Source organism: Zootoca vivipara, chromosome 6, assembly GCF_963506605.1.
Source record: "Zootoca vivipara chromosome 6, rZooViv1.1, whole genome shotgun sequence".
Lineage (NCBI taxonomy): Eukaryota > Metazoa > Chordata > Lepidosauria > Squamata > Lacertidae > Zootoca > Zootoca vivipara.
The window spans coordinates 45,189,590-45,214,351 of NC_083281.1; the positions used below are offsets into that span (position 1 = coordinate 45,189,590).

Sequence of the window (24,762 nt, forward strand, 5' to 3'; positions counted from 1 at the left end):
TGCCCAGAGTGGCTGGGGAAACCCAGCCAGATGGGCGGGGTATAAATTTATTATTGATATTAATATTAATATTAATATTAATATCATCATCATTATTGAGGCCCTCTCTGTTCAACCCTCTGAGAGCTACATGTTACCAGACTCCCTCTCTCTCATATGTACAGCACCCACTTTCCACACATGCAGGCAACACACATGTATGCAGGCACATATCAAACAGGCTCTCTCTTCTTCTCAGTCTCACCCCACCATCATCATTTGTACCGTGTTTCCCCGAAAATAAGCCAGACCCCGAAAATAAGCCATAGTGATAGGCAGTTTAACCTTGTAGGTTAAACTGTACCATACTTAATAAAAAAAATAAGACATCCCCTGAAAATAAGCCACCATGTGTGTTTTTTTTAGGAAAAATAAATATAAGACGGTGTCTTATTTTTGGAGAAAGATGGTATGCTGCTTTCCAACGAATTAATAAAGAGCTGTAAATCATATGTATAATCAATCCATACAACAGCTGCAGCAAAACATGTCTCTCCCGCATCGGTCTCTGCAAGCCACAGCAGGCCCATGCACCAACCTAACAACATTGTGTAAAGCAGTACAGAAAAGCTACCGGTTACCTAATTTATAAGGTTAAAATTAAATAGGAGAGAGAATAATGTCCAACAAAGAAATAAAATGATATTAAAATCACTGTTCATAAATAATCCACATAATCTCACAGCAGTTAGCTTGCACGCATTGCATGGTAGCCACACACCTTACTGGTAGCAGTCTTCCCGACACACTTGGCACACACAGAATCATTGAATCGTGGAGTTGGAAGGATCCCAAGGAGTCATCTAGTCCAGTCCACTGCAGTGCAGGAGTCACAACTAAAGATTCCCTGACAGCAACCTCTTTATTATTATTATTATTATTATTATTATTATTATTATTATTATTATTTAAAAAAACCTCCAGTAAAGGAGAGTCCACCACCTTCTGAGAGAGCCTGTTCCACTGTCAGTTTATTCTGTCAGAAAGTTATTCTGTGCAACATGCGCACTGGCTGCACATGCAAGCCATGTGCACAGGCACACAGCACACACTCATAAATAATACACCCCATACGCAGGCATGCGCCACCTCTCCTCTCAGTGCTATGAAGTTGCGCTTAGCTGTATGGAGAGGTTTAAATCTTTGCTTTCAGGCCATCACCATGATGGGGAGACTCTAGTGTAATGGATAACCTTGCTGGAGCTTCACACATCCCACAGTATCTGTTGTTGTTGTCTGAGAGTGGAGCCTCTGAAACACACAGAAAAAAAAATATTAAAACTAAAATGAGTATTTAATAAATTCCTTAAATATTCGCCTGGGATGTTACAAGCGTTGACTAGGAGGCATGACTCCCAACATTGCATTTCTCAGTAACAGTAAAGAGAAAATAAGTTTTTCTTCGGGAAAACATTTCTACAGTATTGGCTGCCAGAACTAAATAAGAATGATGCATTTACTGCATGATAAAAAGATTGTCTGGAAGTCTTCCACTTTGCTGATCACTGAAAAGTTCATCAGAAACGATGCATGGAAATGTCAAGGCCTGAAACTCACAGCCATATTAGTTCAGGGCTTTTCTTCTTCTCTGCAGACCTCTTCTTCTTCTCTGCAGACCTGTTGGCCTGACTTGCCCAAGGCAACCTTCACGGATGAGCAAGTATTTGACCCTGGTGTGCCCGGGGCTGATGGCAATTGTAGTTTCAAATAGCTAGTGGGCACCAGGTTGGTGAAGGCTGCACTAGCCCTTAAGATCCACTTCAATATCCACTGAAATATCTGAAGTAATAGTACCACTGTATTCTGCTCTGGTCAGACCTCACCTGGAGTCCTGTGTCCAGTTCTGGGCACCTCAGTTAAAGAAGGATACTGACAAGCTGGAACGTGTCCAGAAGAGGGCAACCAAAATGGTCAAAGGCCTGGAAACGATGTCTTATGAGCTTGGGGAGCTGGGTATGTTTAGCCTGGAGAAGAGAAGGTTAAGGGGTGATATGATAGCCATGTTCAAATATATAAAAGGATGTCATATAGAGGAGGGAGAAAGGTTGTTTTCTGCTGCTCCAGAGAAGCGGACACGGAGCAATGGATTCAAACTACAAGAAAGAAGATTCCACCTAAACATTAGGAAGAACTTCCTGACAGTAAGAGCTCTTCGGCAGTGGAATTTGCTGCCAAGAAGTGTGGTGGAGTCTCCTTCTTTGGAGGTCTTTAAGCAGAGGCTTGACAGGCATATGTCAAGAATGCTTTGGTGGTGTTTCCTGCTTGGCAGGGGGTTGGACTGGATGGCCCTTGTGGTCTCTTCCAACTCGTGATTTCTATGATTCTTTATTTCTTATTACAGCCTTTTGGTTTACCTGCCTGAGCCCTGGCGGGTGGAATCCTTGTTCAGGTGCAAATCCAGACGGGAAATGGTGGCTTATGACTTGGAGCCAAATACTTAAGCGCACCTCTTGAGCTATACCTTCATATACAAGTACACATCCACATCTGAGTCACTGCAGATCAGGGTTTCTAACATAGAGAGCTAAAACTGGCCAGGTTTGGCCAGAAAGCTGGTCAGCAGCTTCCATTTAACGTTCATGTGATGTGAGGAACTCTGGATTCCAAGAGGAAAGCCATTCGTAGAAAGCTGGCCATAGCAGAGAATTTATTTTTGTTGTTGCTGCTGCTGTCACTTTTTTCTTGCCATGGCAACTCAGAGGAACTTACCACCCCCAGCCCCAACCCCCACATACATACATTAAAAACAAGTGGGGGAAAATATATTAAAAACATACCACACTCATTCTAAAAGCCCAATTTTATCCACTAATTCCAAAACTGCCCTGGTTTTTGGGGTGGGGGCGTTCTGGGAATCCCTGAGCAACGCCAGCTATGAGGCTGCTAATTAGTTCATAAGTTCGCTGGTAACAATGAATGGATACCAGCTGGAAATATGGTAACAGGCAAACTTTGCAGTCTCAAAGCTTTTAGCTGTGTTTCTAAATACAAGAAAAGCAAAGCAAGCTAAATTAGATTGCTCTCAAGGGCTTCGGAAAGTTTTCCAGTGCAGATTGAAAAATTTCCTATGCAGATTGTCATATAAAAAAATCTCAAATTTGCATAGGGAAATTCTTTTTTTTTCTTTATTGAGATTAAAATAAATACACAAGCACACAAAAAGATACAAAGAAACAGACATAAAAAGAAAAGATAAAAGAAAAGAAAAAATGATAATGTTGTTGTTGTTTAGTCGTTTAGTCGTGTCCGACTCTTCGTGACCCCATGGACCATAGCACGCCAGGCACTCCTGTCTTGCACTGCCTCCCGCAGTTTGGTCAAACTCATGTTCGTAGCTTCGAGAACACTGTCCAACCATCTTGTCCTCTGTCGTCCCCTTCTCCTAGTGCCCTCAATCTTTCCCAACATCAGGGTCTTTTCCAAGGATTCTTCTCTTCTCATGAGGTGGCCAAAGTATTGGAGCCTCAGCTTCACGATCTGTCCTTCCAGGGAGCACTCAGGGCTGATTTCCTTAAGAATGGATAGGTTTGATCTTCTAGCAGTCCATGGGACTCTCAAGAGTCTCCTCCAGCACCATAATTCAAAAGCATCAATTCTTCGACGATCAGCCTTCTTTATGGTCCAGCTCTCACTTCCATACATCACTACTGGGAAAACCATAGCTTTAACTATACGGACCTTTGTCGGCAAAGTGATGTCTCTGCTTTTTAAGATGCTGTCTAGGTTTGTCATTGCTTTTCTCCCAAGAAGCAGGCGTCTTTTAATTTCGTGACTGCTGTCACCATCTGCAGTGATCAAGGAGCCCAAGAAAGTAAAATCTCTCACTGCCTCCATTTCTTCCCCTTCTATTTGCCAGGAGGTGATGGGACCAGTGGCCATGATCTTGGTTTTTTTGATGTTGAGCTTCAGACCATATTTTGCGCTCTCCTCTTTCACCCTCATTAAAAGGTTCTTTAATTCCTCCTCACTTTCTGCCATCAAGGTTGTGTCATCTGCATATCTGAGGTTGTTGATATTTCTTCCAGCAATCTTAATTCCGGCTCGGGATTCATCTAGTCCAGCCTTTCGCATGATGAATTCTGCATATAAGTTAAATAAGCAGGGAGACAATATACAACCTTGTCATACTCCTTTCCCAATTTTGAACCAATCAGTTGTTCCATATCCAGTTCTAACTGTAGCTTCTTGTCCCACATAGAGATTTCTCAGGAGACAGATGAGGTGATCAGGCACTCCCATGTGATAATAGTAATATATAATAGTATATATAATATATAATATATATATAATATATAATAGTAATGATAATAGTAATAATGAATTGCAGTTCAAATAATAAATAAATTAAATCATAACATAAAAATTCGTTTCATAACATAAATCGCATCAGAAATAAAAGCAAATCTATGCTCAAATATATAAGTTTAGATGCAAAGAATCCCAATCATTAATTCCTATATCTTCTTGTGGTACTCATATTTATCAGCAATAATTTCACCATCCGTAGTTCTCTATATACTCAATATATTCATATATATACATCCTTCATCTATACACCGACTTCCGCTTGTCTTTTTCCCGGGTTAACAACTTCATATCTTTTTGCATTGTATCTTTTATTAATCAAACTACTCCCTATGCGAGGTGTTAAAAGCAAATCCAAGTTATCATGGGGCACTGCTTTTTAAGGTATTCTCCAAATTTTCTCCAATCTTGTGCCGAATTTTCCCAGCTTCCTCCCCATATTATCTTTGTTAATCTATCCAATTCTATGTATCCTAATAATTGCATAGGGAAATTCAACCCCCCCCAAAAAAAACACTGCATTACTGCCTTTGAGGGATTGTATGGAGACAGTTGTGCAAATATCTACACAATGTCTTTCGTTGGGGGGTTTGAAATCTGGTGTTCCGCCCTCCCCTCCCCAATTCCTCCGTGCAACTTCTTGTTAGCGAATATGGCTGTGGAAAGAAGGCTGGGATTCATTAAAAGAAAATGTGTGCATGTACATATGGATGGAGTGGGGTGGGGTGGGGGGACGGAACAGGCATGCATGGACAGCAAGATAGGAACGGAGGCCCTCACCGTGCCTGCTCTTCGTTCTGGTTATTGCAATCCATATCTGTGTAGGCCATAGCTGGCCCCGGGCATTTTTCTGCCTGAGACAAAGGGCATGATGCCTCTCTGCCCCACTTTCCACATACAGAAGCCCACTGGACAGGCTGTTAAATCTTATTTATTTCAATTAATTTTTATTAGTTTTCAAAAAGTTTAGTTGCAGCATATTAGCAAGCAAGTAAGCAAGCAAGCAAACAAATGGTAATACTGTAATAAATAATAACCAGATCAGATACTCTGTATCATGCCAAAGGAAATTTATCGCAGCATTCAGCTTACATTCCATCTCTAAATGTATTAGCCACATTCGTTCATAAACAGGAGGAGATTCTTGACCGTATTCCTCCTTACCTGAGAAAGAGATATTAAAAGTCAGACCAAAATCATCCTCCTTACTTAGGCCCTCCTGGTGATTCACATCTTTTTTTTGGGGGGGGGGGTGCTGAAGCACAATTTTGGCCTATAGATTTTAGGGAACTAAAACAAAATCTTAAACTGTCATGTTGTTCCAACCTCCCAATTGGCACTTTTTTTGATGGGGGCTAACCTAAACTTGATTATACAATTATTATTGATGGCAGCTAGAATGACTTGTGCACTTTAAAATTTAATTTCAGCACTAGTGAAGGAACGTGGATGGTCATACTTACAAACATAATTTCACTTGTACATTGGCCAAAAAAGAGAGGAAACAATTCTCTGCAAAAGAGGGCATAATGGGAATCAGATTTACATAACATTTGCATATGTTGACTTGCATGCACAGATTAATAGCGGATGGCGTGGAGGGGCAGCTTGACCTCGCTTGACCTCTGGGTGGTTGTGTGGCTGCTGCTTCCTGGGAGGTAGAAGTGGGAGGCAAGCACCACTCTTCCTCTACCTCCTCTCAAGCAGACACGACACAGCCACCCAGAGGTCAGGTGACATAGATACACATTTAGGAATAATGTCTATAATTTAAATAGTCATGCAGTACATCTCAGTGTAGTGTGGAAGACTGTGACCTGGTGACCAATGTGTCTGATGTCCAGGGAATGATTGTATAGTAGGACACATGGGCACCCTCAAAGGGACGGACTCCTCCACTGTACAGGGGACAGCAGATATAGCATAGGACAGGCACGTCCAACAGGTAGATCGAGATCTACCGGTAGATCACTGGACGTCTGTGGTAGATCACTGGTAGACCACTGGCTCCCCCCAAAGAAGCTCAACAACTTTGACTCCCCTAAAAAAAGCTCAACATTTTTGCCCTGCACCCCAAAGAAAAAGCCCTACAACTTTGACCTGAACCCCTAAAAATGGGCCTTCCTCCTTCCTAAAAAAAAGCTCAACAATTTTGACCTGAACCTCCAAAAAGGGGGTAGATCACTGCCAGTTTTTAACTCTGTGAGTAGATCACAGTCTCTTGGGAGTTTGCCACCCCTGGCATAGGAGATACAGTAGGGCAGGCTACATTGCTCACGCAGCTGCACCCTCCAGGAGAGGGGACCAACAAGGGGGCTCAGGAGAAATGGCCAGTAAACAGTCGCTCTTCCCCCCTGACCCCCTAGCATTGGCTGTCTGAAGTTACCACATCTTATTCTTACCAACGGTAGGGCTGGCCCTGATCTTTCACAAATGAATGTATCAATGTTTTCTTTTTGCAAGGCATCATTTGGCAGAGGCAGCTGTTTGCATCCAGCTCTTTTTTTCAGGGGGAGGAAACCTAAGCTGGGGCTCTAGCCCCACATCATCATCATCTGTCCACCTAGCAGACAAGAAAATAGCCCTTGGTCTTCCAAACTTTATCTCTTGCTGCAACCTTCAAAAACAGTATTTATTTATGAATAGCAGTCCAATTGAGTATTTTTTTTTATTTAATCTCATTGGTTTCAACAAGACAGGGAGCTAAGCATGTGCTGTTTTACAGGAGGGATTCAGCTGCATAATGGGAATTTAGGTTTGCACAATTAAAGGGGATTAAAGCTTCCTGATGGAACAAATCCACTTAAGAAGAGGAAGAAAATGGGCAGGGGGAAACACGAAAAGAAAAAAATAAGCTGCAGGGGGAGATAATTATGGACAGGGGAAGATGCCTGATGTCCCTGCCAACAAATTGGAACAAATGCTCCAGAAGTAGTGGGCGTCATATAATATTATTGTTATTGTTATTAGAATTTATATACCGCCCTATGCCCGCAGATCTCAGGGCGGTTCACAGGATAAGGATGGTTCTATAATGGTAGGGAAAAGAGAGAGCAGAGTCTGATTTTGGGAGGCATAAGGACCACCACCCTCCACATTAGCTTTATTTAGATAACAGGTGAAAAAGAACCGGTAGCACCATGAACAGCTCCCTTGTTCTCTTAGAAGGGCAAATGGCGCCCACCTGAGAGGTGACGGAACTGAGTTTCCAGTGAGTTCCGGCTGAAGAAAAGCCCTGCTTGCAACATTGTGGTGGGGATTAAGTGAGGAGCAGGGAGAACCATGTATGCCACCTTGAGTTCCTTGCAGAAAAAGGTGGGTCAGGAATGCAGTGAATACAAAATAAACAAATATTAAACTGCGGGCCTGCCCAGGAGGCTGAGTGTGAGAGTCTTGCATTCTGAGGCGAGAAAGACCAGGAAATAGCCAGAGCTGCTCAGCTTCCTGTATGCCCCTGTCCACATCATGTGCGTTTGTGTGCGTGGGGACTTTGCCTGTAGCCCCTCGAAGCCTCACAGGCGACAGGTGCTGTAGGCTTTGAAGCTCCTGCCTGGGCCTGCCTCCCTTAGGTGGAGACGCTTCCTTTGAAGAGCAGGCCCTCCTTTGAAAGCGCCAGAGGTGGGCCGCGTGGAACGTGCGTTCAGGAAGCCACGCTACGTGCCGAGCAGGCGCTGGGCTCCCAGGGGGCTCGTTAGGTATCTGCCAGAACAGCAGAGGAGCATTGCTCTTCCAGGCGGGCCCAGAGAACGCAGCCATTTTGCACAAGGCCTCCTCCCCGCGGAAGACGGCGTTGGCTCACATCCGCCATGGTCCCCCCGCTCCGGAATGTTTTGCAGGAGGAACAACGCCCCTTGTGGGCTGGGCTAGCTGGTCAGCCGAAATGTCTAGAGCTCCACAGCGGAGAGTAGTTGGGGCGGTGGCATTTTCCTCAAGAATCCAGGCAAGCCAATGTGAGGCGGTGCATAATTAATGTATGGAATTAATCGCCTCAAGTAGTCTGAGGGCCGGTCCAAGCATTGTGAGGCTCCCTCATCTGTACCACAGAAAGGTAGCAATGTTACTTTTCTGGGAGAAAATGCTTCTTCACGAGACACATCGTTAAACGATGGAACTGCTTCCCACAGGAGGCAGGGATGGCCACCAACCTAGATGGCTTCAAGGATCGGAAGAATTCATGGAGGAGAGGGCTATCGATAGCTACTAGCCACATTGGCTATGCTCTGCCTCCACAGTCAGAGACGGCAGTGCTTCTGAATGCCAGCTGCTGGAAGCTGCAGTCAGGGAGAGGGCTCTTGGGCTCAGGTCCTGCTTGCAGGATTCCCATAGGCATCTGGTTGGCCACCATGAGAGCAGGATGCTGGACTTTGTGGGCCACTGGTCTGATCCAGCAGGCTCTTCTTATGTTCTTAGTGTAGAGATCACCGAGCCTAATGCATTTGCTTGGTATAAAGCAAGGTAAGAGCTTCATTCCTGTTCCTCCCCCTCCACCCCCTTTTGCCTGGCACTGCAGTTGCTGGAGGAGACGGATCCCCATTAGCCTGCCTCTTAAACTGCAGGAGAGCTGGGGCTGTGCACTGTATAAATTCATGCTAATAACACAAGAGAAGAAAGATGGGAGGTGGGAGGAAAGAGGCCAGCCCTGAGCAAGGAGGTGGGCAAGGCCAGACTGCCTTTCCCACCCTGCAAATCGTGTGGTGAGCCGAGTCTGGGCAGGATCAGGTGTGCAGCAAAGGGCCCTGGAACCACCCAGGGCAGGTGACCCGCTAGATGGAAATGGGAAAGGGGGCTGGTGAGGCCCTCTGAGGTGCCCACACCACTGCTGCAGCCCATCACTGCTCCTTCTGCTGGTAATTAAGTGGCGGCGCTGTAATTAACACTGGGGTTGTGACAGGTAGGTGAGTCCCAAGGGAGGCAGGAGGGCAGGAAGGGAGCTGTTAGGCAGGAGCTGTTTTTCCTTCTCTGCTCCCCCCCGCCCCAGCTGCTGGGAAGGACTTGCTCATTTAGAGACAGCCCCTTCCCCTCTCTCTCTCCCAGAAGAGCAGCAGCATTGCTGTGCTGGTGCAGAGAGAAAATGGGATTCGTTGGCACAGCAGCGATTTCCCCAGCGTTCAGATACGCCGCTGCAGATATGGAAAGGGCTTCTTGCTCTGGTTGCATTCCTGGCTCCCATTAGCTGTTGGGGATGATGCTGCAGGAGGCCAATTTGGGGGACTTCACCTGCTTGTAAGGCCTCTCAAACACGCTGGATCATTGGCCAGCCACTCTCCTTCCCTGGCTGCATGCTCTGGGCCACATCACTGCTCTGTGGAATGATATCTGAGGTGCAAAGTGCCCAGGAAGAGTCAGAACAGTAATTTAAAAAGCAGGCAACACACCTTTGAGAGCCTTTCTCTTAACCGTGAACAACTGCAACCAACCCCACAGCCCCAGTGAACCCAGTGTTGGTTCACTGGGGAGATGGGCCCCCAGCATCCCTTGTTAGAAATTGACCACTGCTCTCTCCGTGGTGTGGATTGGCAAGCAGGGCAGAGTTGCTAGTACAGGCTGACGTCCTTCCCCTGGAGGGCAGCCATTTACTCATTTGCTGTTCAGCGTGACACTGGCCATGCAGGTTAACTTGCTTGACTTCGTGGTGTTGGTTCCAGAAACAGTGATTCTTGAGCTGCCCCAGAGTCTCTTCCCAGGGCTGTAGGTTTACCTTGGCTTGGCAAAATTGCACATAATAAATGCAGAATGGGATGGTGGCCACTGAATCCCACTATCCAATAATTTCAAGCCACCTCCCACTATTGGAAGCTATTTTGGCATTAATTAATAAATAATAATTACTACTACTACTACTACTAGTAGTAGTAGTAGTAGAGCATTGTAGGGAGCGGTGATGTCATGGCATGTTTTTCCCAATCTCTATGCTTCCAGATGTTGTTCTAATACAGCATGACTGTGGTGGCTGCGACTGATGGGAGTTGTGGTCCAAAACATCTGGAGGCCACCAGGCTGGGGGAAGCTGAATTAGAATCGTCCAAGGAAGACATTGAGGGAGGAAAGACAGCACTGGGAGGTCTGAACATCTGGTGATGTCTACATCCACACTTAACCAGGAGTCTGACCTTAGAGGGGCATTTTTAGTAAATGCTGCTGTCCCAAGCCATGCACTTTACATGGGGGCTGCCTTTGAAGAAAGTGGCAACATATTTGGGGGCAAAGTGTGGCTGCCAGAGGTTCTGGCTATAGCAAGTTGATCGAATCACATGATTCCAGTCTTGGTCCTGGCCAGCTACATTAAATTGAGCCTGGGAAACAAATTAATAACCAATGTGTTCTTGTTGTTTAGAAAATGCTTTCCCATTTAAAAACAAAAACAAAAAACCACCCTGAAACACCCCAGGTTGCTTACATCCTATAGCAGGCATCCCCAAACTTCGGCCCTCCAGATGTTTTGGACTACAATTCCCATCTTCCCCGACCACTGGTCCTGTTAGCTAGGGATCATGGGAGTTGTAGGCCAAAACATCTAGAGGGCCGCAGTTTGGGGATGCCTGTCCTATAGGCTTGGCCTTTATTGTATGTCTCCCTCCATGCAAAGTCCACTTTCTATGTCCTGATCAGATGTGACTTTGGTCTTTCACGGTGGTGGTGGTCATAATTTGAAAAAGCTTTCATAGGGCTGCTTGCCTGACTCTGTTGTGGCTTTTTGCATTTTGACAGCAAGCAAATATTATCTGATTTCAGCCTCTGCTGGGCATTGCTTCTGCTTTGTTTTCATAATTTTAGTAATGTTTAATTTTACAATTTTACCGAATATTCATTTATTGCATGTTTCAAAGGTGACCCTGACTCCGTATTTAAAAGAAGTATAAATGCTATGACTAATTTCACAAAGTCTGGAGCAGCCACCTCAGTGTATCTCTGAGAGGAATCTTTGCAGACGCACACAGTTTTGGTAGGAAAGCTCTCCAGAGCTGTGTCTCTCAGTCTTCTCTCTGCTGAGTCCAGCTCCTTGCTGTGTGGGGTGACTGCTCCCTTTATTCCTTCCTCCGGCTCCTAGGCCCCAGTCTAATTAGCCTGCATTTGCCATCTGCTGACTTGGAGACCTGAACCACTAGCGATTTGTATCCAACCATCGTTCACTGGGATTGTCCTTTGTTATGAGTTCTGCCTCAGGGTCTGCTGTCCCCCAGGACAAACCTTCAGAGCCCCTTCCTGTTGGGAATGAGGCTTCTCCTGGGCTCACAACTTCCTCCAGAGCCTTTGTTGTCTTCCCTCTTCTTCCACGCTGGCTGTCCTTCGTCCTTATCTCCACACTCGCCCAGCCTGAGCACCACCTCTTCCTCCCTCACCCACCTTGCCTCTGAAACATCTCTCCTTCCCCTTTGTCCAGATGGACAGTAATGCAGGCATCAGAGGCTTAGGCTGCATGTGCACCAATTAGGTAAAGCACTATGATACCACTTTAAATCATCATGGTTTCCCCCCCCCAAAAAAAAAGAATTCTGGGAAGTGTAGTTGGTTAAGCAGCTGAGAGTTCTTAGGAGATCCTTATTCCTCTTCTAGAGCAACAATTCCTAGAGTTCCCTGGGAAGAAGACGTACTTAACCATTCTGAGTACTGTAGCTCTGTGGAAAGGAATAGGGGTCTCCTAATGATTCTGGGAGTACGACAAGGTTGTATATTGTCTCCCTGCTTATTTAACTTATATGCAGAATTCATCATGCGAAAGGCTGGACTAGATGAATCCCAAGCAGGAATTAAGATTGCCGGAAGAAATATCAACAACCTCAGATATGCAGATGACACAACCTTGATGGCAGAAAGCGAGGAGGAATTAAAGAACCTTTTAATGAGGGTGAAAGAGCAGAGCGCAAAATATGGTCTGAAGCTCAACATCAAAAAAACCAAGACCATGGCCACTGGTCCCATCACCTCCTGGCAAATAGAAGGGGAAGAAATGGAGGCAGTGAGAGATTTTACTTTCTTGGGCTCCTTGATCACTGCAGATGGTGACAGCAGTCACGAAATTAAAAGACGCCTGCTTCTTGGGAGAAAAGCAATGACAAACCTAGACAGCATCTTAAAAAGCAGAGACATCACCTTGCCGACAAAGGTCCGTATAGTTAAAGCTATGGTTTTCCCAGTAGTGATGTATGGAAGTGAGAGCTGGACCATAAAGAAGGCTGATCACCGAAGAATTGATGCTTTTGAATTATGGTGCTGGAGGAGACTCTTGAGAGTCCCATGGACTGCTAGAAGATCAAACCTATCCATTCTTAAGGAAATCAGCCCTGAGTGCTCCCTGGAAGGACAGATCGTGAAGCTGAGGCTCCAATACTTTGGCCACCTCATGAGAAGAGAAGAATCCTTGGAAAAGACCCTGATGTTGGGAAAGATTGAGGGCACTAGGAGAAGGGGACGACAGAGGACAAGATGGTTGGACAGTGTTCTCGAAGCTACAAACATGAGTTTGACCAAACTGCGGGAGGCAGTGCAAGACAGGAGTGCCTGGCGTGTTATGGTCCATGGGGTCACGAAGAGTCGGACACGACTAAACGACTAAACAACAACAACAACAATGATTCTGGGAGCTGTCATTTGTTAAGGGTGCTGAAAATTGTTGGGATACCTTTGTTTCCCTCCCAGAGTTACAATTCAGAGTTACAGTTTCCTAGGAACACTGTTAAACCATTCTGAACATTATTTTCAGGAGAGATTAAATTTCAGAGTCCACTAGAGAATGGTACAGTGCACTGTGTTTGTGTGTGTGTGTGTGTGTGTGTGTGTGTGTGTGTGTGTGTGTGTGTGTTTGGCAGGGTGTGTGGAAGATTTGGTATAATTCACTCTCTGTGCATTGTTACTTCATATATTTGACAGCGTTTGGAAATATTTGACTGATCAGTGGACTAGTTTTAATCTTAACAAATGCCAGCACTGATTTTGGGTGCCTCCAGGCTGTCGCAAGGCCTTCAACAATAAATCAGTTCTGTTCTTTACAGGAACAATCTGCAGAAGAGAGATGGTCAGTCAGAATGTATCGTCTGTATCTTCTGCAGTCTGTGACTACCGTAGTTCCTCATTATGGTGTAAGCTAGTACTAGATGCAATTGCAACAATAGTCACTTTATTGGGAAAGGCACCTTTTTATTGCACATTCATGATGATTTGTACTCATGATGCTATCAGGGCAGTCACACGTGAACCCTCTTTCAATACTCTTTGCAAACGTTTTGGGGCAAAGATACTGCTTCATTTCCAATCAGAGCATAAGCTGTATTTTCCTGCTGGAATCCCATAATCGTTTCGACAAGAGAGGTTCTCGGTTTGGGGGTTGTCCTGCTTTTGTTCTGCTGTAGCCCCTCAGGGTGGCAATAATCCAGTGGCACTGGGAAAGTATTGCAGAACATCTACAGAGGAAAAGAAATGTGCCACATGCCCTATTATTGTGTTGATAATATGCTGCCGAACACAACCACAATAAAACTCCAATCTGGAGGGGCCCCTAACGATCCTTTGGAAGTAAAATGGAGGAGAGGCTGATCCGTATTTTATCCTCACCACAACCCTGTGAGGTAGGTTAGCTTAGGGCTGAGAGACGGTCATTGGCCCGAGGTCACCCAGTGAGCTTCCTGACCAAGTGGACAGCACAGGGAGGGTTGGGCTGATTCACTTGTGTTCATGTAGGTGGGCATTTTATCCTTTGGATGAGCAGGTCCCCTTCCCTTGGTGTTTACTTGCCTTCCTTTCTTCCTTCTCCCTCCCTCCCAGATTTACCGGCGTTGTTGGCTCGTCTTCCGGAAATCTTCCAGCAAAGGCCCTCAGCGGCTGGAGAAATATCCAGACGAGAAGTCGGTGTGTTTGCGAGGATGTCCAAAGGTTAGCCCCAGTTCCTGGTGGGATTGCACTGTTGCTGCTCCATGGGGGGGGGGACAGGGGCTGGATAGAGCCTTGTGGGGGGAGGGATAGCTAATAACGCAGAAGATAGAATCAGGATTGAGGAAGGCCTTAACGGATTGAAGAATTGGCCCAAACTAACACTATGAATTTCAATAGGGCAAATGTGAGGTTCTACGCTTCGGCAGAAATAATCAGATGCACCAATACAAGATGAGGGACAGCTGCTTGCCAGTAGTACATGTGAAAAGGAGCTAGGGGTCTTAACATTAGTCAACAGTATGATGCAGCAGCAGCAGCAGCAGCAGCAGCAAAAAAAAAAAAGCTATTATAGGCTGCATCAAGTCTAGTAAGAGTACTGCGTTGGTTAGACCCCACCTGGTGTACTTTAGCCTGCAGAAGTGGAGACTGAGAGATGATAGGATGCCCATCACCAAACATCTAAAGGTCTGTCACATGGAAGATGGAGCAAGCTTGCTTTCTGCTGCTCCAGGGGGTAGAACCCAAACCAATGGATTCAAAAGACAAGAAAAGGATATTCTGACTATAATTTAGGAAGAACTTTTTGATGGTAAGAGCTGTTTGACAGTGGGATTGACTGCTTTGGAAGGTGGTGGACTCTTTCAGTGGAAGTTTGTAAGCAGGGTTTAGGTGGCCACCTGACAGGGATTCTTGAGCTGTGCCTTCTGCATTGCAGGGTGTTGGACTGGATGACCTTTGGGCTCCCTTCCAACTCTACAATTTTATGATTCTCAGTCAGCATCTTGTACTTTCCTCCTTCCTCCTTCACGGGACCCCTTTGGGGAGGCTCCTACGCAGAGCCAGCTTGCAGTTTGCCTCCTCTAGTGATGGTGATTGGCCACCGTTTCCTAGTTCAGCGACATTCTCATTATCCTTAAATGCTTCCCCAGGGCACTGTTGTGGTCCGTGTGACATTGCGTGCTGGAAAAAAACATCCCTGCCCAAGGGAGTCATTGTGGCAAAAATAAACCTGTTTATGTTTTAGAAGCAGAGCACAGCCCTCCTGCTTGAGCTCTCCCGCTGGCCATCCTTTCCACTCTTTCACCCAACCTCCTGGGCCTTCCTCTCCTCACCACCTTAGTCACCCAGTGCAAGACCCTATTCCACCACTCATATGCCCCGCTGCCCATCTCAATGCTCTCAGGCTCCTGGAAAATGGAGGCGAACAGCCAGGGCACCTGCCCAGCCTTCTGGACCAACAAATGCCCCTCCCCTCAACAATTACATCCTTCTCTCTTTATGCAGGGTACCCAAGGAGGTTGAGGCTGTTTGAGACACTTCTGAGTTGGCACATCCCACCTTTTTAAGGGGGATTGCTGTCTCAGAGTCCTCTGTCCAGAGAGTCTCTTCCCCAACCACCAGCATAAATGAGTAACTTCTGGAATGGCTGGTGAACGAAGCCACCCACCCCATTGGCTTCTCCCTACAAAACAGCTTTTGCTCTCCCATCTAAGCTGCTGCACAACTCCCAACTGTACAGGAGTTGGGAAGTATTCTTTTGAACATTGGGGGTGGGCAACATTATTCAGGCCAAAGGCAAGCTTTCGGGATCCCCAAGTCAGTGATGGGGCCAGAGATTTAAAAAAAGAGGATGGAGCAAAACTTGTAGTTTGGAAAGTGCTGGGGAAATGTGTTGAAAAATGCACCACACATTCCAGCATTGTGTAAGTCAGAGGTCTATATGTGCTTGCACACACACACACACACACACACACACACACACACACCTTCCCTCCAGCTAGCTAAGAAAGAGGCATTATCACAGTTCCAGAACAAATTTCCAGCCAGGCAAAATCACTCTAGGAGAGTGTGAAGCAGGGGGCTCTTGAAGACCTTATAAAGAGTCCTGGATGGCCGCATTGAGACCCGGGGCCAAGTTTCCCTCCTCCTGCTCAGCATGGAGCTGCCCAGGTGTTCTTGGGTAGAGAGCCAGGGATCCCTTTCCTCTTCTCTGCAGACGAAGGTGGGCTGTAGGGAGCTGCTCCCCTTAAGGCATGTGGCTCTCCTGCAGGTCACTGAGATCAGCAACGTGAAATGCATCACGAGGCTACCAAAGGAGACTAAGCGGCAGGCCGTGGCCATCATCTTCACTGACGACTCGGCTCGGACGTTCACCTGTGAATCTGGTAGGAGCCCCACTGTGGGATTTATGGGGGTGTTTGTGAGCAGCAGCGTGCGGGTACATTCTACGAGGGTGCAAGCCACTGTCAAGGGTATGTGTGCTGTGTTGAACTAAATGGCAACAGGGCTGAACGTTGGACACTAACTGAGGGCGATTCCCATCTTGCAGAGCTGGAGGCTGAGGAGTGGTACAAAACTCTGTCCATCGAGTGTCTGGGGGCACGGCTCAACGACATCAGCCTGGGAGAGCCAGATCTGCTGGCACCTGGAGTGCAGTGTGAGCAGACAGGTAAGGGGGCAGGCTGTCCTGAATTTGCTATGGTGGTGGGGTGGCTGGGGAATGAGGGTGGTGGAAAGATTGACTGGAGAAACAAATGGCCTGTCATTACTTATTGATCTTATTAGCCGTTCTTTTTTCTCTTTTTTTTTTAAATACCAAAAGTAACTTGAAGCACACGGGTGGCGTTGTGGGTTAAACCACAGAGCCTAGGGCTTGCCGATCAGAAGTTCAGTGGTTCAAATCCCCGCAAGCTCCCATTGCTCGGTCCCAGCTCCTGCCAACCTAGCAGTTCGAAAGCACTTCAAAGTGCAAGTAGATAAATAGGGATCGCTACAGCGGGAAGGTAAACGGTGTTTCTGTGTGCTGCTCTGGTTCGCCCAAAGCGGCTTTGTCATGCTGGCCACATGACCTGGATGAGCGCCACAACCCCAGAGTCGGTCACGACTGGACCTAATGGTCAGGGGGTCCCATTACCTTTACCTTTTTAACTTAAAGCAATAAAGACATAACCCATACTTTGAAACCAGCCTAAAATGAAACAGAGGAAGATCTAAAACTCATCCACATTTTTTAAAGACAGGACTGAAAAATCTCACCTGCTGTAGGAGGCCCCAGATAACTGAAAGCCTGGGGGGAAGTCTTTGGGGGGGGGGGAAGTAATGTATTTCCCTGGTGCCTAAAGATATGCAATGGTGCCAACCAGGTGAGCCTCTCTAGGGAGAGCATTCCACAAGCAGGGAGCCAGGCGTGGCAGTGCAGAGGGCAGCTCCTTGAGATGGACATTGCAGACACTGCTGCCCAGGGCAAGAGCAGCGATACCTGGAGCAAGCCCTGGACACTGAGCCCAGGGCATGGGGATGCAGTGAACAGCAGCTCTGTCTAAGTGTGGGACAGAGGCGGTGTTGGGATTTAAGCGGCAGATTGTGGCCAGGGAGTACCTGGCGAGGCTACAATTAGGCTTAAAAGGTAAAGAGACCCCTGACCATTAGGTCCAGTCGTGACCGACTCTGGGGTTGCGCGCTCATCTCGCATTATTGGCCGAGGGAGCCGGTGTACAGCTTCCAGGTCATGTGGCCAGCATGACAAAGCCACTTCTGGCGAACCAGAGCAGCACATGGAAACGCCGTTTACCTTCCCGCTGTAGCGGTTCCTATTTATCTACTTGCATTTTGACGTGCTTTCGAACTGCTAGGTTGGCAGGAGCTGGGACTGAGCAACGGGAGCTCACCCCGTCACAGGGATTCAAACCGCTGACCTTCTGATCAGCAAGCCCTAGGCTCAGTGGTTGAACCCACAGCGCCACCTGGGTCCCTTCTACAATTAGGCTTAGGAGGCAGCTAATCAGAGCCACAAACATTGAGCCTGAAGGGTGGCAGACTGGTGAGTTTTGCTGTTGCTCAAGCAAAATCTTGGGAAGGAGACAGATTGGAGGGGTGGAAAAGGGGTGGTATGAAGCAGAAAAGGTGCCAGCAAGCCTGGCTCAGCAGCGCCCCTTTCTCCCCCGCAGATCGCTTCAACGTCTTCCTCCTGCCCTGCCCCAACCTGGACATCTACGGCGAGTGCAAGCTGCAGATCACACACGAGAACATTTACCTCTGGGACATGCACAACCCCCGCGTCAAGCTCGTCTCCTGGCCCCTGTGCTCGCTGCGACGCTACGGGCGAGATGCCACGCGGTTCACCTTTGAGGCTGGCCGGTATGCATGCAGGGACGTGTGGCCCACAGGGCTTGCAACGCTGTTCTGGTTGTGGGAGTGGGTATGTTCTGAAACTTGGGAATAATTTAAAGTATCAGTCCAGCTCTGCACAGCGGCCATAACCACTGAGAATTGGCGTTGTGAAGCACATCACATTAGATGACCTTGGGCTATCCACAATATTTCAGCTTAACCTACCTGTAAGGAAAGATCTCGATATTTTTGTGATAGAGGCGGAATTTCTTATTTATTTGTCTCTCTTCAAGGTTTGTACCCCATGCTTTAGCAAAAAGAGGCTCCCAGAATTGCTTGCAGATCAACAACAGGCTTTTGCAATCTGAAAGGCAGGATGCAGAAGGAAAGAGGGCAAGGAGGGAGAAGGGGAAAAGAAAACCCGGGCACCACTCCTCACAAAGTTCTTATAATGACCTGCTGAGACTGAAACTGGTCAGAAATGGATATAAGGTGGTAGCAGTCATAAAAATGGGGCAGACAGTGGATTGTTACCACATGTAGTTCTCTGGAGCTGCTAAGGGCATACTTATTTCAGTTAGTGTTGTTGCTGGGCTTTGCACCTGGGTGGGACTGATAGACAGATGAGAGATGCAATCCCAAACATCTGGATTGGGGAAGGCTGCTTTGGGGCCTAAGAAAAACCCAAAGAGCAGTCTCTCTCCCTTCAGCTTGCCTCCACCCACTAGGCCACTGCCACTATAAAGGGAAGGGAACTGGCCACAGGGAAGGCTGGAGGGCACTGAGGGGCTGGTTGGGCAGCATTCGGAGTGGGTCAGGTCTTCCCATGATTTCAGCTTTCCCCAAGGATTTTCTGAGAGGGAAATCCCCAAAACACTGAATCTCTTCCAAAGCCATTTTCCAAGCTGATGTTTTCCACATGGATATTTTACGGGCACATAATCAAGATCTACATAAAGCCTCAGGAGAGGCTGGCAGACTTACTGTACTAAAAGGAAAGCAGGGGGAAAAAAGGGAAGAAGTCAAGTCTGTGTGGATCCCCCCCCCCAGTGCATAGTGGAGGCTGGTCCATTTGGATAAATGGGAACTGCCCCAGCAACCTCCACCTGCCAGGCCCCACCTGCCTGCCTCCTAACCTACACAGAGCTACAATTTCCAGAGTCCCTTGGGAAGAGGGGTTGACCATTAATCCATTCTGGAAGTTGTAGCTCTGTGAGGGGAACAGAGGACCCTGGACTTCCCACGATGAACAGGAAGGTCTGAAGAGAAGTTCCTGTGGTCTTGGAAGAACACACTGAAGTCTTGCCACAACCAGGAAGCCCACCTTGAAAAGCCTTCTAAGCACATTCATCCAGACACTCATAGCCCCTTCAGAACTTCCTGGTGCTTCAGGTCAGAGGAGCAGTGAGCACACTCCACTCCCCAAGTTGTGCCTCACACATGCTTTCTGAATGCATGTAGAGAGGGCTTGCTCTTCCACAGCCTCTCCACTCCCTTAGCCATGCCAATTGACTGGATGATGTGGCAGAAGATCCAGGTTTAAGCCCTGGCATCTCTAGTTGGGATGGGAAAAATCTGAAACACAAGAGAGCTGTTGCCAGTCAGTGCCAGCAATACTGATCTAGACGGACCCAGTGGTCTGACTATGTGTAAAGCAGATTCCTATGTCCCCAAGGCCCCGTATGGACTTTGCTTCCCAGAAGTGCTCTGTGCAACCAGACAGGAATCCATATTGATGGATTTTCACATGCAGTGATTGTGGGTGGGGGGAGGGGCAGGGGAAGCAGCCCTGCAGTCCCCACTACAGCCATGCAATGAAGCCCAGTTGTTTGCTCATCACACTCCATGGCAGGATTTTAAACCCCAAAAAGCCTTTTCCCAGAAACTCTCGGACTTTCCCCTACCTTGTGAACTTTGCAAATTGATTTAGACCATCCCAGCCTGCACCTCTTAGCGACTCCAGCTAATTACCATCTACAAAGGAAAGAAATTTGATCTTTCCCTTTTATCCCAGACCTTCACTGACTCATTATGCCTGGCTTTTATAGAGAGATTAGAGGAACTCTTCCAACAAGCCCCGTCCCACCCTGCTCTGAGGCTGTGGAACAGCCTGTTCTGACAATAAAGCTGTTTGTTTCTTTGGCAGGGTAGTGGGGGAATAACCCACCCACTATACTATAAGGATGAAAAACTCCCAAGCCAGGCAGAGGTCCCATTCACCTCTTTCTTTCCCAGTGTGGGAGGATCTCAGATCTTTGCCATAAAGGGATAATTCACAACCCATTCAAAAGATTTATCCAGGTGCAATACTATTGCATCAGAGTGCCTCCAGACTATTGGGACTTTGCAGCAGAGGCATAGCATGAGTGGAGGCTGTGGCGCCGGGCACAATTTTGTGAGGGGGCCGCAAACAGGCTCCCCCACAGCAGGCTCCTTCATTGGAGCCTGGCTTGGAGCGAGAAGGAACTGTGCCTCTTATCCCTGGCCACAGCTCGGTGGGGAGGAGAGCAGGAGAATAGGCAGCAATGCTGCCATCCACCCTCCTCGGCCATAACACTCCTTGTGCCCAGGGCAGCACGGGCACACGCTCCACGACTGCTTTGCAGGAAGGAATCGAGCAAATACCAGAACTTTAGGTTTGCATGTTTAAAATGGATCAAAGTGTTCCATCACCCTAGCACAACAAATCCACTAAAAAAGCAAGAGGGGGGCGGGACCTAAGAAATTCAAAGCAGCCTGCTGGATCAGGCCAGTGGCCCATCTAGTCCAGCATCCTGTTCCCACAGTGGCCAACCAGATGCCTGTGGGAAACCTACAAGCAGGATTTGAGCACAAGAGCCCTCTTCCCTCCTAAGTTTCCAGCAGCTGGTATCAGACATGCAGCCATTAACAGTGGAGGAAGTCCACCATTGTGGCTAGTAGCCATTGATAGCCTTTTCCTCCATGAATTTGTCCAATCCTCTTTTAAAGCCACCCAAATTGGTGGCCTCCCGCAGGAGTGAGTTCCATAGTTTAACACTGTGCTGCATGAAGACATAGTTTGTTTTATCTGCTGCGAATCTGGATGTCCACGAATTCTAGTGTTATGAGAGAGGAGGGAAAACTTTACCCACTTTCTCCATGCCATTCATAATTTCATGAACTTCTGTCTGGTCAAAACAGTTTCTGTGCTGTTTGGAAAGCGATGGGGAAGTGCATTGAATAGTGTGGGGAGAATGGATGACTACTGGAAAGGCGTGTAAAAACCCCACAAGCAAATCAGAATGAATATTCATTTTCATATAACCTCGCCGCAAACAAATCAGAAGGAAGGCTCAAAAAAGGTTCGATATAATCTAATCTCTAAATAAGCTTTGTGCAAGCAAATCTGGATGAGTGCTCAATAAAGAGGTTGTCTGGAGAGGCCTTCAGACTCCCTGGGCACCTTTGGGCAAATGCTAGGCTGCAATTCTTTGCACATACAGCTCAGTGGAACTGTTTGCCTCAGAGCAAGCCGATGTCTGTGCCAATGTCAATGCTAATCATGCTTAGCCCAAGCCACACAATTTGCAAATCTGCTTCTAATCATATTTGCAAATGGCTGTTTGATGCTGATTATGGTTAGGGGAGATGCTGGGGCAGATGTAGTGCTAACTGTAGTTAGCTCCAAAACAGAAGAGGAGCAATGCTTTCACGAGAGGGGGCAGGGTCAAAGGAGCAACAGAGCGAGCCTGCAAGATACTCTCACTCTCCCAGCCTTGGTGGAAACTCCACCAGGCTCAAAAAGAGGATGGACTCTGCTATCACCAGTCTATATAAACAACCCCAAATCAACTTCATAAAATAATTTCAGCTGTCCTTGGTTCTTCACATAGCCTGTGGCCCATTTTGCATGAAACACTCTGCCAAGCCATGGTTTAGTATGGATGAGCAAAGGTGTGGCCTTTTACGAAGGAGATTGCAGCCAGATTGTTGGTTCTTCCCTGGCCATTTTTGGATTAGCCTGTCCGAGTTCAAGCTTGTGTTGTCTGAACACACACTTGTGGTTTAGCTCTCTCTGGCCAAACTATGAGCTGTAACCAAAGTTTGTCGTGTGGTTTACAGCTCGCTTGTCGGGGAGAACTGGACCTGAGCCCAGATTCAGACAATATGCTAAGCAAAACCATGGTTTAGCTTCGTTTAGTTTGGCAGCAGAATGACCAAGGAGGAGCTGAGTAGGTGCAATTTCCTATCTGAGAGCCTGCCTGTTTGTGTAATCAATCATCCGGCTTCTAAGTCCGAGTTCTAAGAAGTAACAACAAATGAATTGTTTTAGTTAGTTTCAGAAAGCACTGAGCAGTGTTTGCTATGGGATTGTGTTTGTCACATTGAATTACAGTGGATATAGGGTGGCCTTGTGTCCTAGTTTAGAGGACAGCCCTCTATTTGGAAGCATGACTACCTGGTCCAAGTCCAGTTTTACGATGCGAGAACCAGAGGCCAGTAAGCCCCTGGTCTTTCAGACTGAGCAGATCACCAGGTCACTGTCTTCCACAGTAGGGTGAGATGAAATGTATTTCTGCTTAATTCTACCTTTGCATGTAAAAGTTAGTATGTGCCATTCCTGTGGCCTCTTTTCTGGGGGTGCATTAATGGGCACCTTCATTGCAGCTTGTGTGTGTTACACAGGATCACAACTCCATGCTCTATACACTTGTCATATGGGTAAGGAATGGATTGTAGCCCTGTCAGAGTTGATGAGCTGGTGAAAGCAGGCAGGCGTGGACCAGTTGCTTGGGCTCAGAAGGCACTTTGTAGGAAGGACCTTTTGGTTGCAGGCACTGAACTTCAGCAGAGCGCAGGAGAGCTCTGGCAAACTACCACAGTCTCACATGCCCTTAAAGCACATCCCTTTGGCTTCTTCCACACTTGAAATCTTTCCATTCCTCCTGGTCATTACAAGAACTCTGTAACTAAGAAATAGCTCCTGTGTTTTTCCTACTCCCTCCCAATCCCTCTTCCTTTTGTGCCATGTCTTTTTGATTGCGAGCCTGAAGACAGAGCCTCTCTTATCACTGGCATTTGTAAGCAGCTCCACAATCCTTTTCCATCTGAAGAGTGGGATTAAAAAACTGTAAGCCAACACAAAAACAAAACAAAAAGCAAAGTGTATTTGTGAAGCTCTTGTACTGGATTTGCAAGTGGGGCAGAGAGAAAAGCATGCATGTTTGTGAAGTCCATGCAGGAGTGAGGTGTAAACAGTGCAAGTGTGAGGCGGGACAACTACAATGTGAACAGCATTGATGGGGTGGAAGCAGCCGCTTTGAGGTTTGTGCGCACCCCTTCACTGGGGTCCCGCTTTTGACCTCTTGCTCTCTGTCGCCGCCCTTTTGCTTAGCAGGATGTGTGACGCCGGCGAAGGCCTGTATACCTTTCAGACCCAGGAGGGTGAGCAGATCTACCAGAGGGTGCACAGTGCCACCTTAGCCATTGCTGAACAGCACAAGCGCGTCCTTCTGGAGATGGAGAAGAATGTGAGGGTGAGCTCATGGCTGGAGGGGAGGTGGATGTGGGGTGCAGGGGGTTTTCATCGCCTCTAACCATCCCTTGGCACTGGGGATATAGAAGCGGGTATCTCCAAAACAGCTGGTGCTTTGCAAGAACAGACATTCAGCATGCTGCGACACAGAGGCAAGTGTGAAAGGGAGGTTGGTTGGTTTATTTTATTTTGGAGCATTTGTGCTTGCCCCTCGGCCACAAAGGCTCCCAGAGCAGTCTCCGTACTATCCCTACCCGTGTGCTTATCGAGCTAAACAAATTAAGGGAAAGTAAGAGGAAGAGCAAAATCCAAATCAAAACTCAGGCACCAACTTCTAAACAGTTCAGGAGCTGGATGAAAGCTGATGAAGCGAGCCACCGCCTTCCCATTTCTCCCCACTGAGGCAGCTTGGTGGAATGGCTGCCCCCTGGTGACCGTTGAAGGGAGAGGAGGCCTGGTGGGGCTAGCCTGTCACAGCAGAGCTGACAGTGAGCTCTGCTTCCCAGCTCTCCACTGCAGGAATGGTTGCCCCCAGGCGGCAGTTGAGGGGATGCCTGGAGAGATTCCTTGACTCTTGTGACAGCTTTAAAACATCAGCCCAAACACTTAAGTTCAGTTAGTCCACATCCCCCCTATGCATTAAAGCAGTATCCCGGCTCTCTAAACAGCTGCAGTTTGTTGAGGGTGCTGAGAATTTTTAGGAGACCCTTATTCCCCTCTCAGAGCTACAATTCCCAGACAGTTCCTTTGAACAGGGATTGATTGTTAAACCACTCTGAGAATTATAGCTCTGGGAGGGGATTAAGGGGATCCTAGCAACTCTCTTCCCTTTTTACAAACTACAGCTCTCAGAATTCTTGTGGGGAGGGAGCCATGGCAGTTTAAAGCTGCCCCGCAGTGCCTCAAATGTACGATAACTTTGCTTACCTGGTGCCCTCCAGACG

General features: G+C 47.3%; 1 protein-coding gene across 3 annotated transcripts in view; it reads left to right on the top strand.

Annotated features, from left to right (window-relative positions):
- DOK4 (docking protein 4) overlaps positions 1–24,762 on the top strand; it is a 61,163-nt gene that overhangs the window by 28,338 nt on the left and 8,063 nt on the right. For 2 of the 3 annotated variants that reach the window (XM_060275898.1, XM_035117849.2), the window contains exons 3-7: positions 14,104–14,211; positions 16,262–16,376; positions 16,541–16,660; positions 18,159–18,348; positions 23,678–23,819. In XM_060275898.1, the coding sequence (XP_060131881.1) occupies positions 14,104–14,211; positions 16,262–16,376; positions 16,541–16,660; positions 18,159–18,348; positions 23,678–23,819 (675 nt within the window). The remainder of the gene's footprint in view (positions 1–14,103; positions 14,212–16,261; positions 16,377–16,540; positions 16,661–18,158; positions 18,349–23,677; positions 23,820–24,762) is intronic. The other variant, XM_035117850.2, reaches the window with a different exon arrangement.